At 40.5% G+C, this 18,093-nt stretch overlaps 1 protein-coding gene across 7 annotated transcripts in view; it reads right to left on the reverse strand.

The window, feature by feature from the left end:
• Positions 1–18,093, reverse strand: part of rerea (arginine-glutamic acid dipeptide (RE) repeats a) — a 399,886-nt gene that overhangs the window by 126,359 nt on the left and 255,434 nt on the right. For all 7 annotated transcript variants that reach the window (XM_067970328.1, XM_067970329.1, XM_067970324.1 and 4 more), the window contains 2 exons: positions 4,512–4,636; positions 2,343–2,442 (listed from right to left, as the gene is read on the reverse strand). In XM_067970328.1, the coding sequence (XP_067826429.1) occupies positions 2,343–2,442; positions 4,512–4,636 (225 nt within the window). The remainder of the gene's footprint in view (positions 1–2,342; positions 2,443–4,511; positions 4,637–18,093) is intronic.

Genomic DNA, 18,093 nt, shown 5'->3' on the forward strand with positions numbered 1-18,093 from the left:
AGATCTCTTTGTTCTATAACTCTCCCCAACGCCCTACCATTAACGGAGTAGGTCCTGGTCCGATTTGATCTACCAAAATGCATCACCTCACATTTATCTAAATTAAACTCCATCTGCCATTCATCGGCCCACTGGCCCAATTTATCAGGATCCTGTTGCAATCCTAGATAACCTTCTTCACTGTCCACAATGCCACCAATCTTGGTGTCATCTGCAAACTTACTAACCATGCCTCCTAAATTCTCATCCAAATCATTAATATAAATAACAAATAACAGCGGACCCAGCACCGATCCCTGAGGCACACCGCTGGTCACAGGCCTCCAGTTTGAAAAACAACCCTCTACAACCACCCTCTGTCTTCTGTCGTCAATCCAATTTTGTATCCAATTGGCTACCTCACCTTGGATCCCATGAGATTTAACCTTATGTAACAACCTACCATGCGGTACCTTGTCAAAGGCTTTGCTAAAGTCCATGTAGATCACGTCTACTGCACAGCCCTCATCTATCTTCTTGTTTACCCCTTCAAAAAACTCAATCAAATTTGTGAGACATGATTTTCCTCTCACAAAACCATGCTGACTGTTCCTAATTAGTCCCTGCCTCTCCAAATGCCTGTAGATCCTGTCTCTCAGAATACCCTCTAACAACTTACCCACTACAGATGTCAGGCTCACCGGTCTGTAGTTCCCAGGCTTTTCCCTGCTGCCCTTCTTAAACAAAGGCACAACATTTGCTACCCTCCAATCTTCAGGCACCTCACCTGTAGTTGTCGATGATTCAAATATCTCTGCTAGGGGACCCGCAATTTCCTCCCTAACCTCCCATAACGTCCTGGGATACATTTCATCAGGTCCCGGAGATTTATCTACCTTGATGCGCGTTAAGACTTCCAGCACCTCCCTCTCTGTAATATGTACACTCCTCAAGACATCACTATTTATTTCCCCAAGTTCCCTAACATCCATGCCTTTCTCAACCGTAAATACCGATGTGAAATATTCATTTAGGATCTCGCCCATCTCTTGTGGTTCCGCACATAGATGACCTTGTTGATCCTTAAGAGGCCCTACTCTCTCCCTAGTTACTCTTTTGCCCTTTATGTATTTGTAGAAGCTCTTTGGATTCTCCTTTGCCTTATCTGCCAAAGCAATCTCTCGTCCCCTTTTTGCCCTCCTGATTTCTCTCTTAACTCTACTCCGGCAATCTCTATACTCTTCAAGGGATCCACTTGATCCCAGCTGTCTATGCATGTCATATGCCTCCTTCTTCTTTTTGACTTGGGCCTCAATCTCCCGAGTCATCCAAGGTTCCCTACTTCTACCAGCCTTGCCCTTCACTTTATAAGGAATGTGCTTACCGTGAACCCTGGTTAACACACTTTTGAAAGCCTCCCACTTACCAGACGTCCCTTTGCCTGCCAACAGACTCTCCCAATCAACTTCTGAAAGTTCCTGTCTAATACCATCAAAATTGGCCTTTCCCCAATTTAGAATTTTAACTTTTGGGCCAGACCTATCATTCTCCATAGCTATCTTAAAACTAATGGAATTATGATCACTGGTCCCAAAGTGATCCCTCACTAACACTTCTGTCACCTGCCCTTCCTTATTTCCCAAGAGGAGGTCAAGTTTTGCCCCCTCTCTAGTCGGGCCATCCACATACTGAATGAGAAATTCCTCCTGAATACACTCAACAAATTTCTCTCCATCCAAGCCCCTAATGCTATGGCTGTCCCAGTCAATGTTGGGAAAGTTAAAGTCCCCTACTATTACCACCCTATTTTTCTTGCAGCTGTCTGTAATCTCCTTACATATTTGCTCCTCAATTTCCCGTTGACTATTTGGGGGTCTGTAGTACAATCCTATCAAAGTGATCTCTCCCTTCTTATTTTTTAGTTCTACCCATATAGACTCAGTGGGCGAACCCTCGGATATATCCCCTCTCACTACTGCCGTGATGTTCTCCCTAATCAAGAACGCAACTCCCCCTCCTCTCTTACCTCCTGCTCTATCTTTCCTATAGCATCTGTACCCTATAGCATCACATAGCATCATATTTATATTCAATAACAACAGGCTGACTGGTCTGTATGCTTTCATTACATTGTTTAGTAGAATCAAATTCAAAGGTCAGAATTTGATTACATGCACTTTGCATGTTGAAAGATGGCACTTCTAAAGTGGTGCCACTTTCAATTTCACAGATGTTTTATAACCCACTGGCTAAGAAATTAGGAGATCATTGCTTCTGACACAATAATTAAAACTATGACTCAGAATTGTGCGTGTTAATCACTCTTGGAACTCAGTAAATTGTCCAACATGTCGGAAACTTACAGTATTTAATGCATTTACTGTAGTGTCATCACGAGATGCTGCAAGACAGCCATCTTCTGTGGAGCCACCATCACACATCCCTGCAAAGGCGGCCATACTCCTGCATGAGAACATATTTTGTATTATTCTGAATGCAAAACTTCAATTCATATTACAGATAAATGCTCAAAATAGGAAATAACTAAGTTCTTAAGGCTACAACAGTTATTCAACAGACAAACTTTAACACTACGACTGGCTTTTAGCTTACAGTAGATTAATTCCATTGTACCTATATCAGGCAAAGTTATTCATTTCACAATTAGTCTAGCAACTGAGTAATTTCTCAGCAGTAAATATTATTTTATCAACATAACTGACAGATCCTCTCCTCATACAGCTATGTGACTCACTATGGAAAGCCCATACATTTACTGCACCATTATCCAAACTGGTTAATTATTTTAAGTTTCTACATACATTCGGTACTACAATTAATTAGCTGAATAGGGACTGTGTTCCTGTGCAAGTATTTTCAAGTTATAATTGCTTATTCAAACTTGAAAAACATTTCTACAGCTGCTTTCTATATAGTCTTTACAATTTCTATATCATTTTTTGAATTCATTAAAGTGAACAGATTTAGGTTTTTTGACTTGATTGTTTATAGGGTATGGCAAAAGGGATACAGCATTGGAATAAAGCTATGACGTGTAAACATTATTATTTTTGAAAGGTTCAACAATTTCCTTCAATTCTATCCAAAATGCATTCCATTCATTCAAACTGCTGCTTAATTTAGTGTTTTGAAAGAAACACAATTGCAAAAAGCAATAAAAGAGGTTTTATATGACATATTCAAGCTGTGTCTAACCAAACTATACAGTCCACATCTTTTTTATTTCTTATTTTTTCCTCCTTGTTATATAGCCTCCAAATCTGAGACAGGACAATGGCAGGATTTCCAAGACTCTGCCAGACACTAGATGTACAAAAGGGTCTTGGGTGACATAGTCAATTATTTTTTTCTCATCACCTCTCTCTCCAGAGAAGTGTTAAGTATCCACTTAGCACCTCTGACAACCCAGTTGAGATTTGGAAGTCACCATATGGGAAACTGCATTGTAACTTTGCTTTTTATCCCCCTCCTGAAGGATTTGATCCTACTGTGCTAATGTTCTTCAGGTACCAGTAGACTTTTGGTACTCCACCCAAATGCCCATTCTTCAAGTGTTGAACCAAACAAGGTCAGCAGACTATTTTACCATGGAACGCATCATATCCAAACACACACACACGCCAGGGGTCAGTGGATAAAGATCAGGCACAAGAGCCCTTGATGTTCCCCCACTCCTCCCATGGCCAGGGGCTCTGAAGCCAATTGTAGCTCCCTTACCATTTGCCTCAGCACAGACTAGGGATTGAATCAAGAATCATCTCAGCTGTATTGTTCAGTTCCAACTGAGTAGTACATTTGCCAACTAAGCCCTGCTATAATAAAATAGCTTTCTCTAAAGAAAGGTCAACTGCTTGACCATCCAATCTCATTATTGCATTTCTTTTGCTCCTTTTGGACCCCTCCATCCTTCTGTCTACTTCTGATTCCTATTACTTGAGGTTTGGCCTTGTTTGGACTACAATCATCAACCATAATGACCACTGTTAATGCTACACCCTGCTTGCCGAACACTAGGCATGCTAATAAGGTGGGACAGTCTATCTGTTACACTAGAGATGGAATACACTGCTTCTGCACAATAGGACAGGCCATTCTCTCCTCTGCAAGATGGAAGCAGTCCAGTTCTGCAGAGTGCTGGATATAATTGTCTGACTGATGCCTTTCATGCCCTTAGTTGCAAATGGATGCAGACTGGCTCCTGCAGAGGCCAAGATCAGTTTGCCTGTTCACTTTCTTGATGATGGAACTCTACATGGTATTGGGAAGGGGGGAGGGGGTGGAGAAACACTCCAAAATTATGCAGGTGGGGAAAACTAAGGAAAAAGCAGCATGTTGCAATTGCAAAATTAATCTAACCTACTATTTAACCCATATTTAGCTAAATGAAATAATCTAGAGTATTTATTTTTCTTCTTGCATGCATTTAAAATAGAAGTATTTCCAAGGCATCATAACATTTGTCTTCTCTGAAAATGTTGGCTGGAGGGGTCAGGCTACAAGCACATTCTTACCTGGCTGCTCTCAGGTACATCAGAAGGTCACAATCATTGACACCTGGTGTCCAAACCAGCTCCTCATGTTCAGTCACCATCTCACCAGTGGACAGGGGAAGAGGCTTCAATTCTGGAAGTTTAGCCTGAAAAAGAGCATTTACTTATAATTATACTTCAATACAGAATGCATGATTTAGCCATGCAGAAGGTTGCCGAGAATGAAAACAATGCTTCAATCTAATATCTTAAGTGCCTCTCCTGAACAAATATAAACAGACATGGAAAGAATGAGATAAGACGACTAAGAAATCAAAATTAACAATTCACAAAGTAATTATGCATGAGGAAGGCTATTTGGCCCATCTTAGCTCATCTATCCAGAAAGACCCTAAAGTCCCCCCACTGCAGCATCCATTTGGTTCTTAAATGATTCCAAGGTTTTTGCCTCCATTACTCCACCTGGGAGTCCATTCCTGGTATCGATCACCCTTGTGTGAAGAAAAACTACCTGATATAAATTCCTAGCTTTCCTTTTACTAATTTGAACTTGTGTTCCCTTGCCTTATGCTCACAAATTTAATATAAAGTAATTTTCTGGATTTATTTTTTGCATACCATTTACCACTTTATGTGCCTCCTTTCAATAGTCCAAGTTTCTCCCATCTTTTCTCACACCTCAGAGCTTTGACACTTGTGTCTCTTCCCTGCAATACCTCCCTTGTGTTTCGGTGACGACAACTGGTCACAGTACTCAAGAATGATCTGACCAGGGCACTATACAATTTGATCATGACTTCCTCTGATCTGTATTCTATGAACATGTGAACAATGACGGACAGGAAAAGACTCTCTGGTCCTTCGAGCCTGTCCCACACAATTCCCTGTCCCCAATTATTTATCTATATAGCTCAACATTCTGTTGGTTTCATTGCAGCTTTGTATTGGTTGGCCATGTTGAGCATCAAATAAACGAAGACTCCTAGGTCTTTTTCACCTTCTTCATTACCTATTTCAACACCATTCATGGAATATGTGTGCCACCCATTTTTATTTCTCGTGCAGGACTTTACACTTGAGGATATTCTTAACTGAATCTGTAATGGTCTTAAAACGAGACTCACTATATTTGCCATGTGTTACTAGTACAGGTCCCGTACAAATACCAAAAAACTCTGCATTAATAAAGCTCCAATATTTCTACATGCTACGGTATTTAACAGCAAACTTTCCAGTGTATTTACACAGGTTTTTGTGTTAAAATTGGGCCAACAATGGGTCCGAAAAATTATTCCAAGAAAATGACAAAAAACTGCCCCAGGCCCAGCACCTGCATATCCATGTACTACATGAGGCACAATCGTTTAGTTTTTTCAGGTTACCGGTCAGCATATATTTGTACCAAATAAGTATCAGTAGTTGTCCGATATGTCAACCACTGCTTCAAACAGCAAAAAAGTAAACAAAATACAACTAAAGATTTACTTTATTGGAGGATTTGTGCATTGTCTAACAGAATGGTGATCAAGGGCAAATGCATCAACAATTCTGTTTTTAAAGTTTTCAGCACAGTCATACTCCTCCCCAAAAATGTAATTTCCCTTAACATTAAGCACTGCTTCCACTTCATTTTATAGTGCAGCGTTCAGTAAATCATTGAATACAACCTCAAATGACCCATGGAAATAGTTATTAAGGGGGATAGTAAAGTGATACGACCACTGCTGTTAAATTAATATTACTATCATCTTGGGATCTAATTACTAGCTTCATTCAGTGATCACTGTACAGATAGTTGATTGCCATTTGGGCATTAACTTTTAATCTTTTTCATTATGGCACACGGTTACAATCTTAAAAAAGATAAACAGACTCACTGAAGTAAAGTTTAAAATAAAACAATATTTAATAAAGCATTTGAACAGTTAGAATATAGTTGGACATTTTATTGTGTTTTTAGTATTTTGTAATACCAATTAAGTTTCACTTACTTAAGACCATCAAGAAAATGGTATTCAGGTGTTAAAAGTGTGGCAAGGAAATTTGTGCAATTATCACACAAAGTGCTTATCCAAAACAAATTTAGGCATTGACCTCGCTCTTTTTTTGGGGAGGGGGAAAATGAGGAAGTACACATTTTGAATCCATTGAAAAAGCAAAGATTTACTCCATCAAGACAGATACCATCAGCGAACAGTGCTTTTGGTGAGTTAGAAAATCTACAGCTCAAAATTCTATAATCAAAAGGAGGGAAATGAAATTATCTGAAGATTGTGTAATTAAAAAAGCTGACTACTTGTAGCAGTGAGCTTTTCTTTATTAACTAAAATGGAACTGTCTCTTTCATTTGGCAACAGTGAAAGCAAGTTTAAATGTTACATTATCTGAACCACAAATTATGACTACAATGAAAAGATCACTGAAAGGTTTAAATTTTCAGTGCTTTGTTCTACACTCTCACAAAACCTCCGTCATTTTTAGCATTGCATTGAACTCCCACTAAATTATCAAGCATGTGATAGGATAAGAAACACAAAACACAATATTAAAACAGGCAAAGAAACCGCAAAGGTTGAATAATTTATGTCACTAAATGAAAATTAGAGATCAGGACGATATACTTTAGCTAAATAATCTTTTGGACTGTAAGTGAGCAGCGCCAAACAAAAAAGTGCCAAAAATAGTTTGATGTCACCACAATCGGACAAAAAAAGTCAGTCGTAAATACGAAATAATGCATGTAACATCAACTTTTGGTTTTCAAATCTTTCCAATTCCAAAAAGAAACCAAAACTTTTGATGAATCAATTTTTTTTTTTTTTTTTTATTTCCCCTCGTTTAGATCCTTCTCCTTCACTGCTTTCTAAGCCATATCTCACCTCTCCCCTTCAATTACAGGCATGGAAAATAGAATGATGCACACTATGGCCAAGTGCACTGCTGTGAACACCGTTCCATAGTGGGCACAAGAGTTGCATTTCATCGAGCAGGATACACTCCTCTGTCAATTTGCTGTCACTCAACACTTGTCACATTGTGAGCTCATTCCGAAACAGTAAGTTTCGGTGCTTAAATAGAAAGAGATAGGAAAATTCTAGCAGTTGGGGAGCGGGGGGCACTAACTCTTACAGCCAAATGGAGCATAACTCCACATCTGTGCAGTGTAATGGCACATTGATGGTGGTGTGTTCAAGCTTCTTCTGTAGTACCCTAGTCCTCCGATGGCTGTGTGATCCGTCCCATCAGAACATCACTAAAATAACTATATTGCATAGTTGTTTAAAAGTTATGATTCCAGGGTATACTCTGGTTGCTGAATTTTTCATAGTGGCTATGGAAGCTCCATACAGCTGAACCATCGACAAGCCCACTCACCAAGGCCAGAAAAATTGGTTAATTTGCTGCATCGGTTCTGCCTCTTGAGGTATTGGTGAAAATAATTTATTGGAGGCAACAGCACCACCTAATCTACCATACAATGAAGGCACTAAAGTCGGGACTTTCGTCAGCAACAATGATGTAGGGCAAAACACCATTATGTATTTTTTAAAAATTTCCTCCAATTTTCTGCCCTCTGCTCCTGAAAGCACTGGCTCATTCCCAGCTGTATCTCAACCAACTGGCTGCTCTTCACGTGTAAATCTACACAGAGAGTTGGGAGACAAGTCAGCAGCAGGAGGGTGTCATGGGCTCAATTATGGCCTCCACACAAAGATACATTCTGGCAGAAGTTACTGCACAGCAATCACGAGCTAGATTTTCCCTTCCGAGCCCAGGGACACAGGCCAATTGTAACATGCCTACTGATACCTCAGTTAAGATCCGCAATCGCAGCAAAGACTAAGAATCAAAATGGGGCCTTCCAGTTTGTAAGGAACGGCCACACGCTCTCTTTACCAACTGAGTTATGAAGGAGCACCAAACAATGATAATTTGTTACTTATTCTCCTTCGGATTTTTTTCCAATAAAATTGTTTTATAACAAGCAGACAGCATAACCTTTACTGATTTACATGATATCTAGCAGGTCTGTATAATGGAAATCTTTTTTGCATGGCTTTTATATGGAGTGGGTAAATGAAAGGAGCAACATGCCTCAGGCAATGCAGGAATGGTTAGCTGTCGAGTCTCTAATAGTGCAATGCAATCACTAGCAATCTGCCAAAAGATATATAGATTTCTTGAATTGCCTACAATTTGATGAAAATAAATAAGTGGAATAGTGCTTCTGGTGCAACACCAAAGCTGCCAATATCAATGTGGGTGGGCTGAATGAACTGGGTTGTGTGTTCCCACCCATCTACAGCTGGACCTGGTTTCCTAGGTAGCATGTGGCACAGAAACTAATGTGATCAGCTCATTAATTGCATCTATCACTCCACCTGGTGGCAACCACATAACAGCCCAGAGAAGGAGCAGCTTGGTTGAGGGCGTGCTAATCCCTCCCTCAGAGGGATCAGGATAAGTTACCATTTCTTACTTACAATTTAATAATAAGTAGAAGAAAATTATGACGTATATAGCTCCTTTCATGTCCCATTTATGCCGACATTTAAAAACTGGAGTGCTGCAAATTTCCTTCTGCAATCCAGTTTCTGACCACTGGTAGAAAGGCCACTGAACCAGATCTCTAACCAGATCTCTACTTAAATCTGGAACTCTCCACCAAAAAACTGCTGGGGCTAGGACAATTGAAAATTTAAAAACTAAGATTGAAAGATTTTTGTTAGGCAAGGGTATTAAGGGTACGGAACCAAGCCGGGTGAATGGAGTTAGGATACAGATCAGCGATGATCTAATTGGATGGCGGATCAGGGTCGAGGGGTTGAATGGCCTACACATGTTCCTATATTTATATTTTCTGATACCATAATGTAAGACCTTGTCATTATCACAACTGTCAACATCGGATGAATCAGAGATGTGAAATTTTGTGTCACAAGCTGTACATCTGAGGCACTGCCTCACTCTAAAAACAAACGTGGTTACAAGTGGCAAGTGAGGTGCTCCCTAGCGGAGGGGTACCTAATTTTTTTTTGGAAAAGGGGGCCAGATCCATGTGTCACAACAAATGAATGGGTCGTATATGATATTTCCACTTTTGGTCAGCCAGAATAATGATTAGATTCAATAGAATTCCAAACATTACAGGATTTGAATGTGTTGGCAACACCTTGTGCAGTGTTCCCACAAACATTTATTTATATATATATAAAAAATTAGAACACTCATAGGTGGAAAAAAAATAGACTATCAATGTGTTACAATATTTAGACCCCCATACCTTAAAACAAGTGTGCAAATGAAGAAAAATGCCCAGGGCTTTGCAGCTAGATAAAGAGAACTCATGATCAGGATCTGGCCCTTGGTACATGTTTTGGTTATCTCCAGTCTAGTAGGTAAAGGTAGCATACATCTGCAAGAGTTCCAGTTCCCACTTGTGACTATTATTCAGTGATCCCAGCTCACAAGCTCCCATTATCCCGCTACGAAGTCCTGGGCGTTTTTTTTAAATTTACGTACTTATTCACACGTTGCTTTTGTTGGTTGCAATGTTTTAAGCTTCATGGGGCTGTAGGATTGAGAAAGACTACTCCCTCATTGGTGAATTTAGATCAATAAAGGAGCAGCTTTTACCAATCTTCCTGGCTGTGAAGCTCAAAACACTGCAATCAACAGGAAAAGAAACAATATCAGAGGCTGGGCAGCGGAGAACAGTTGCACAAGTCACTACGAGTGGCACAGGCAGTGGTGGAACAGACCAAGCATAGTAGCAGCAGACAGTAATGAAGCAGACTAAGTCAGGTGGCAGAGGACAGCAGTGGAACAGACCAAACCTGGAAGCAGAGGACAACAGTGGAGCAAACCAAAGTAGGCGGCAGAGGATAGTGCCGGAGTAGACCAGACCAGACATGTAAGTGCATATGGACAGGATCAAACTGGTTTGCATTGTTTTCCAGTTGAATAGTATGCTGGGACTCACTGAGCACACAGGGGAAGAATGATCACTTAGGCAGATATCAGACATCTGCCAGCACCCATGGCATCAAGATTTAGCACCTTCAGGAGGGAAGAAAATTGGCAAAAAAAGTCAAGCTGCATCCATTGCACAGGCCACGGACGCAGCCAAGTCACATTAATTTATCATTCTTCTCTTTTCTCTATCTTTCACTTCTGTTTCTTCTTTTACAGTCCACCTGGCAGCAACGCTTGCCTATATTTTGGGAGAATTGTGACTTCCTTCTGATTAAGTAGCCAAATGCATGTGTTGGTAGGCCTGGTCATCGTGCAGCAATTCAAGCACACATGCTAGGGTGAGCAACTGATCTTGCGAATCACATCCAGTAAATTGGCTTCAAATTAGTTCAACCTCCATTGGGCAGCTCAAGGGCACGTATTGATTGGTTCCTGATCAACCCCAGTGCAGTTTAAGGCTAAGAGAGTACACGTGAATATAGAAATGTCTTGCAATTTGGTTTGTTCTGCTTTTAAAAAGCCTGTACAAGTATTTTGGTTAATACATGGTCATCGCTATATTTTAGCAGCCTGCTCAGATGACTCAAAGATCAGATACTCTTTTTGAAGCAGATGGTAAAAATGTGTTTGCTTGCAGAACCACCATATTTGTTGGTGGCTGCACTCATGTAGTGCCCCCACCAACAGCATTCTTCAGTGTATAGGACGTCACTCCCGCACCACCAATTTTGGTTAGACCTAAATTTTGGTTGGTGCTGAAAGCTGCTGCCAAAGAGTAGTTCGAAACACAGATCTCCATCAAATGTACATCATGACTAGCGACAGCCTACAAGGTAGATTGAAATTCTGACACTGCAATGGCAACATCAAAGAAAACTCCTAGGAAATTGGGTAGTATAGTGTACTACACTCTTCAGGACCCGACGTTCAAATCTAGCTTATGAGATGAATGTCGCTTCTGTTTGCTGGTTGTAATGGTCCTAAATGAAATAAATTAAGCAGTATCAATCCAGATGCTCGTGGGTGTGAGCTACCTCCAATTCAGCACCATATTCAGAGGCCATAGGATAGTTGGTATGGAAAATGGAAAAATGTTACACTTGCAGTAGGGAGCAGTCCTCTGAGGTTGATGTTGAGGCTGATGTACATTGTTATGGTGGATTGGAAGGAGCTTTACTCTGCATCTAACTATGCTACATCTAACACTGGATGCAAAACATGCAAACTGTTCAACATCCCTCACCTTGGTGAGCACAAAAATTAGAAAAAAAGTCAAATGGCAAAATCAACACCCACAGCTTTTTAAACTTGCACACTGCTTCTTTGAATTTGTTTCCATTGTGGAGAGGCAGCAAATTCAACAACTCTATAATAATTACAAACTTGAACACCAATCAGCTCTTTACATAATAAAGCTGTTTTTTTTTCTTCAACAAAGCTGTGGTTTCTTCAGATCATCCAAAATAGGTCATGGTAAAGCTACTAAGCAGGGCTAAAAGGTGTCACCAGAAAGGGAACCACTAGCGGAGGTGATAGTCATGTTTCTTCATGCACAGGATTCATCTAGTAACCAGTATACTTCCAAACTCTTGAGTTGCTTTAGAGTTCAAGTGTCCAAAGTACATTATATTTCATAATTTAACAAGTGAATCTGGCATTTTTAGATACTAAATGCTGCATTTAGCTCCTTCAGATACAATGCACACAAGGCACTGACATTGCCTACCTGCACAGGCCTACAAGACTTTTTTTTTTAACTTGTTGGCCTAAATGGATGCCCTTCCCCAGATATCATCAAAAAAGACATTTCCAACAGCCCATTCAAAACCAGAAACATGGTAACATTAAATATGAATGGGGCTTAAATGTTCTGGATTCAACTAGAACATAAAACTTGGCAGATAAAACAGAATACCTGAACTTCTATTAAACACAAAACAAATTAACAAGAGCAGTGAATTAACGCTTTGAACCAAAATATTTTGCTGAAGATAACTCAAAACTATTCAATAAAAGCAAAAAAATATATAATTTTGTTTCAGTCTTCAATGCGGGTACAAAAGGGATATTTTAAAAACTTTGTTTTTGATGTTTAGTGGACCAAACACTATTAGGTTAAATATATGATGCAGATCCGCAACACAAACCACACCCTAAGAAGAGCACCATCTGCTGCACCCAATGGCTCTGCACATTTTGAATGCACAGCTACGAATGGTATCGGAAGTACTTAATAGGGATTTGTTCCCAAGTAGATCAGCACAAACATTAACTGTAGGTCAATAATAATGCAGCATGTAGTATCTAAAAATGCCAGATTCACTTGTTAAATTATGAAATATAATGTACTTTGGACACTTGAACTCTAAAGCAACTCAAGAGTTTGGAAGTATACTGGTTACTAAATGAATATGTAGGATTTACTTTTGAATCCTGTGCATGAAGAAACATGACTATCACCTCCGCTAGTGGTTCCCTTTCTGGTGACACCTTTTAGCCCTGCTTAGTTGCTTTACCATGACCTATTTTGGATGATCTGAAGAAACCACAACTTTGTTGAAGGAAAAAAAACAAACGCTGCACAACTACGAGCGCTATGTCTGTGCACACATACACATGCATAGTGATTTCTTTTTTAAATTTCAGCTGGTTTCTGGACATCTGTCAAGGTGAGATAGACTAAAAATCATTGTGCACTGATGCACACTGGAAGTTGGTGCACTGATTGACAAATCTCAAATTGGTCTTCAGGGACAGAAGAAACGCCAATCCTTACACTGTCAACAAAGATGTTTACTGAGTTTCTGGTTGACGTCAGTCAAGTATTTCTTTGGGATCTCCACCCAATCTAAAACATCAAGTCTTCTTTAGGGTATACAGTTTTGTTCCAAATAACAACTAACAGGTAGGAGTTTGGTTTCTTTTTTTCCCTTTCAAATTTACTTCCTTGGCAAAGGCGTCAACTCTTTGCTGAATGACGGTTTCCTGGCCGTTAGTAACCCTCCAGCTCTTTAGGTGTGAGCCTTGGCAATAAGTGCTGGCAGGCTATTTGACTGTAAAGGGCACTGTGATCCTGTCCTCATTCAACACCCATACAGATGCATATGCTGTTAATTGATTTGTCGCTCATCAAATTATTCCTCTCTGAACCAGGGAGCCGACGTCAATTGAAGCACCCCTACATCTGCCCCCGCTGAGTTCAACTATCTCAGCACACCATGGATTGTACCTGCAACCTTTCTAGTCTGTATGGTTCAGCAACTCAGAATTTACAGCACAAAAGGAAGACATTTGGCCCATCAAACCTGTACAAGTGTTAACTATTCAACCGAAGCTGTGTACTCAAATTTCATCTTCCTCCATCCTTTTCTATTCTTCCTTTTCAAATACCTATCTGATTCACTGTTAAATGATAGTGTCTGCCTCAATAGCGATTTGTGGAAAAGCATTTCATGTTCTAATAACCTTCTGTGTTGAAAATTTTTTTTAACTTCACCTTTCATCCTTTTATTGATAATCCTGAGCCTATACCTCCTTGCTCCCCACTCACCAACCAGTGGAAAACAAAACACATTCCACTATTAGCTTTCTTAAAACCTTTCATATCTTTGAAAATTTCTGTTAGTTACTTAATCGTCTCTGATCTGCCGAAAAAAGCCCAATTTTCCCGGTTTGTCATAACATAAACTCTCATTCCTGATATCAGTCGAGTGAATGTTTGCGATATTCTTTCCATAGCTCCAATCTCCTTCTTATAATGGGGTGTCCAGAACTGCATGAAATACTCCAACTATGGCTAAACCAATGTATTGTATAAATTCAGCAAAACTACCTTGCTTTTATATTCAATGCCCTGATGCATATATGCCAGAGTTCCATTTTCCCTTTTTAATACCTTTTCTACCTGCCCTCCTACCTTTACAGATCTGTAGGATCTGCACCCAGACCTCTCACTGGATTAAACTTGTTAGCCTATCAGAGGAAGCTAGTAGGAGTTTTAAAAAATTGCTTGGGATGCTAACAGGGCAAATAATTTTGCTCCAAGATTAATTCTTTCACGATATTCTTCTCTTTTAATGTTTCTTTACTGTTGACTTGCATATTTTTGTAAAAATAAACACTGAGACATTAATCAAAGAACTGCTTACAAGAAAAAGTTACTGAGCCCAGCCCCAGCAATGTAAAGAAACTAGATTAACCCATGTGGTTTTAGCAATATTCTAGGATAACATTTTCAACTGTGTGATTAGGTTCATCTTGCTGCTGGCCAATTGTTAAGTCTACCTACCGTAGGCATGGTATTCCTCATTCTTTGAAAGAAGTTCGGTCTTCATGTATAAAAAGGATCGTGTCATACACAGGAAGGGGGGAAATCGCTAAGATACTGTCCTTCAGGAACGTGTATCCTTAAGCAGCCATTTGGTCAGGTATCTTTTCCCTCTCATCTATAAAGCAGCACTCATTCTGGCTGTATCCTTGGTTGTTTGGACCGCAGAAGTCAGCAGAGACCTTGAATGGTAACGTGAGCAGTGTAAAAAGTGTCATCATACCACAGGTACCAGTCTCAGACCTGGAACAATGCCACTCAAATTTGCGAAGTATCTTGAGAATATAACTTTCTGCTCCAATTATCCATTCATTTCTAATTTTTTCGGAGGAATGGATATCTTGCACTGGGGACTTCATGTATCTAGCCTGTACATGGGAGGAAACACTGGGGAGTCTGTTACAGACCATGTAAACAAGGTCTCCTCAGTAACTATGGGAACTCTAAATCTGCCTGGTTTGGAAGCAACTGTTGCACATCATAAAGGAGCAGGAAGCTATCATCCCGAGAATGCCTGAGCTGAGGATAACTCCACGGCTTCCAGAAAGGAGTCTTACTGAGCTGTTCTTTTTGCAAATTTTTGATAAGCTAGTTGTTGAAAGAAAAACATGCAAGAGATAATACTTCAAGCAGAAAGGCACTTGGTAAAAGCTCTGGGTGGCAAGACACATGCAATTTTTTTCTTTTTGATTAGCTGGATGTCTGACACTGATGGTAACTGACCATCACGTTGGAAAGTCCCCAAACCAAACTGTTAAGAATTCTAAGTAACTAGTTTCCATTTGACCAATATGGAGTGTACACACTCTCCTCACAGGCACACACTCACAAAGCCTGGAAAACGTAAGTGTAGACCAAAGTCCCAAGTTAGTATAGGAGTAATGCTGAAGATTAAATAGCTAAACCCATGCAGTTTACCAGAATAAAACATTGGTAATCGTCCCACTGTCATCAGCATATGCATATACACTGACAATACGCAGCTCTACCTCTCCGCCACCGCCTCTGTGCTGTCAATAAGGACAGGAGTAAGCCATTTCGCCCCTCATGCCATTCCACCATTCAATTAGATCATGGTTGATCTGTATCTCAATTCCATTTACCTGCCGAGGTTCCATATCCCTTAATAACGTTGTCTAACAAAAATCTATCAATCTCAGTTTTGAAATTTTCAATTCACCCTCAGCCTCAACAGCTTTTTGGGGGAGAGTGTTCCAGATTTCCACTATCCTTTGTGTGAAGAAGTGTTTCCTGACATCACCCCGAGTGGCCGAGCTCTAATTTTAAGATCATGCCCCCTTGTTCTGGTCTCCCCCACCAGAGGAAAGAGTTTCTCTATATCTACCCCGTCATACCCCTTAATCATCTTAAATACCTCAATAAGTTCACCCCTAAATCTTCTATACTCAAACTGCTTGTCCAAAATCCACTCTTGACTTAGCCACAATTTCCTCCAGCGAAACATGAAGAACTCTGACACCATTGTCTTCAGACTCTGTCACAAAGTTTGGACCCTTGCCACTAATTTGATCCCTCTCCCCAGCCACAGTCCCAGGCTGAACCAGACTGTTCATAACCTCAGCACCCGATTCGACCCCATATCCTGTCCAGCACAAAGACCGCCTCCGTAACTTCGCTCACATCCACCCCTACTCAGCTTATCTGCTGCTGAAACCCTCTTCAATGCCATTGTCAGCTTCAGAATTGACTACTCAAAAGCTCTAATGGTCAGACTCCCATCCTCCCCCGATATAAGCTTCAGCTCATCCAAACCTCTACTGCCCATAGTCTCCAAAACCAAATCCCGCTCATCCACCACTCATGTCCTTGCTGATCTACATTGGCTCCTAGTCCCCACATAATCTCCAATTTAAAGTACTCAACCTCGTGTTTAACCACCTTTTTCACTAAGTTTTTGGTCACCCCTCCTAATATCTCATTCTTTGGCTTGGCGGCCATTTATGATTACGCATCTGTGAAATGTTTTGGCATGTTTTTCTATGTTATAGGTGTTATATAAATGCAAGATGTTGTTACCTCCGCTTGTCCAATTAGGACCACCCTACCTATTAGGGCCTTGGCTTGCAGGGTTATCTGCAACCAAGTGGGAAAAATCCCACCACCCAGTGACTGGTCTACCCCTTGAAGCCCCATTAAAGAGCCAGGTTTCCATGGTCGATCTTCAACAGTTCAGTGGAATACTGTGGATCTGCTTGGTTTCAGATAGTATTGCTAAGTCTCCCACAAAGATCAGCTTGGTTCTAATGTCCCATCAAAAGGTAAGTCAATTTAAAGCCAACTCAGTCCAGAGGGCCTCCTCCAGGGTCATGAATTAAAACGTATGACTGCATCTTCCTGACTACTGCAGGAATGCAAACCACGTCATGTCAAACAATGATTCCACCAGATGGTGATATGGAGCTCCAGCTGCAACTGCTTGCCTCTGCAATCTAAGCACGGTAGGCAAAGAACCCACTGGTCTCCAGATAATTCCATCCAGCATCTGTCACCACAAGCCTCTTAGCTTCCACATCGATAATTTGATTGACATTAGCAGGCAGAAGGACCTTGGCCTGGAGAGCTTGCAATGTCCCAGCCACATTGATGTTGGAAGTCTAGCGCTGCATACCAGTAGCACATCATTAACTGATTAATCCAGATTCTCACGTAAATACGTGAATGGGAAACACCCAATGTGTGTAAACATTGGTTGTAAATCTTGCATAATTTACTGCAATAATGACAAATGGAAATAGGTGGCCATCCAGTATCATGTACAAATTACATGGAGAATTTTTGGCACACTGAACAGTTTAAACTTCGCTTTGAAGAGATGATTGATGAACACAGAATCAGAACAGGATGAAATATCACCCCCCACCCCACCACCCCCCACAATGTTTAGCACATAAGAAAAAATTGAGGATAAAGTCCGTGCTGTTATTCCATCTTGTGCATGCATGCAAAAGAGCCCTGAATTCCAATGACAGAATAGTTCCAACATGCAGTCTTCCTAGAAGATACTTCAGAATTTAGGAAATTTAAAATCGAAATGCAACAAGCCTAGTCCAGTAGATACCCAATGCACTAATACAGTTTGCACCTTTAGAAGAATTGGAACTGGGGTTGCAGAGCACCCTGTCTTGGCCTATGGGTGATTTGCTCTGCTGAGCCATACCTAGAATGCCCCACTGGTGTTTCTTATAAGTTTTGAGCAGATCAGTTATCTGATTGATGGAGAAAGCTTTACGAATGAAAAGCAGCAACACTACGGATAGGCCAGAGAAAAGCAACAAAAGA

The sequence above is a fragment of the Heptranchias perlo genome, chromosome 32 (assembly GCF_035084215.1).
Source record: "Heptranchias perlo isolate sHepPer1 chromosome 32, sHepPer1.hap1, whole genome shotgun sequence".
In the NCBI taxonomy this organism is placed as follows: domain Eukaryota; kingdom Metazoa; phylum Chordata; class Chondrichthyes; order Hexanchiformes; family Hexanchidae; genus Heptranchias; species Heptranchias perlo.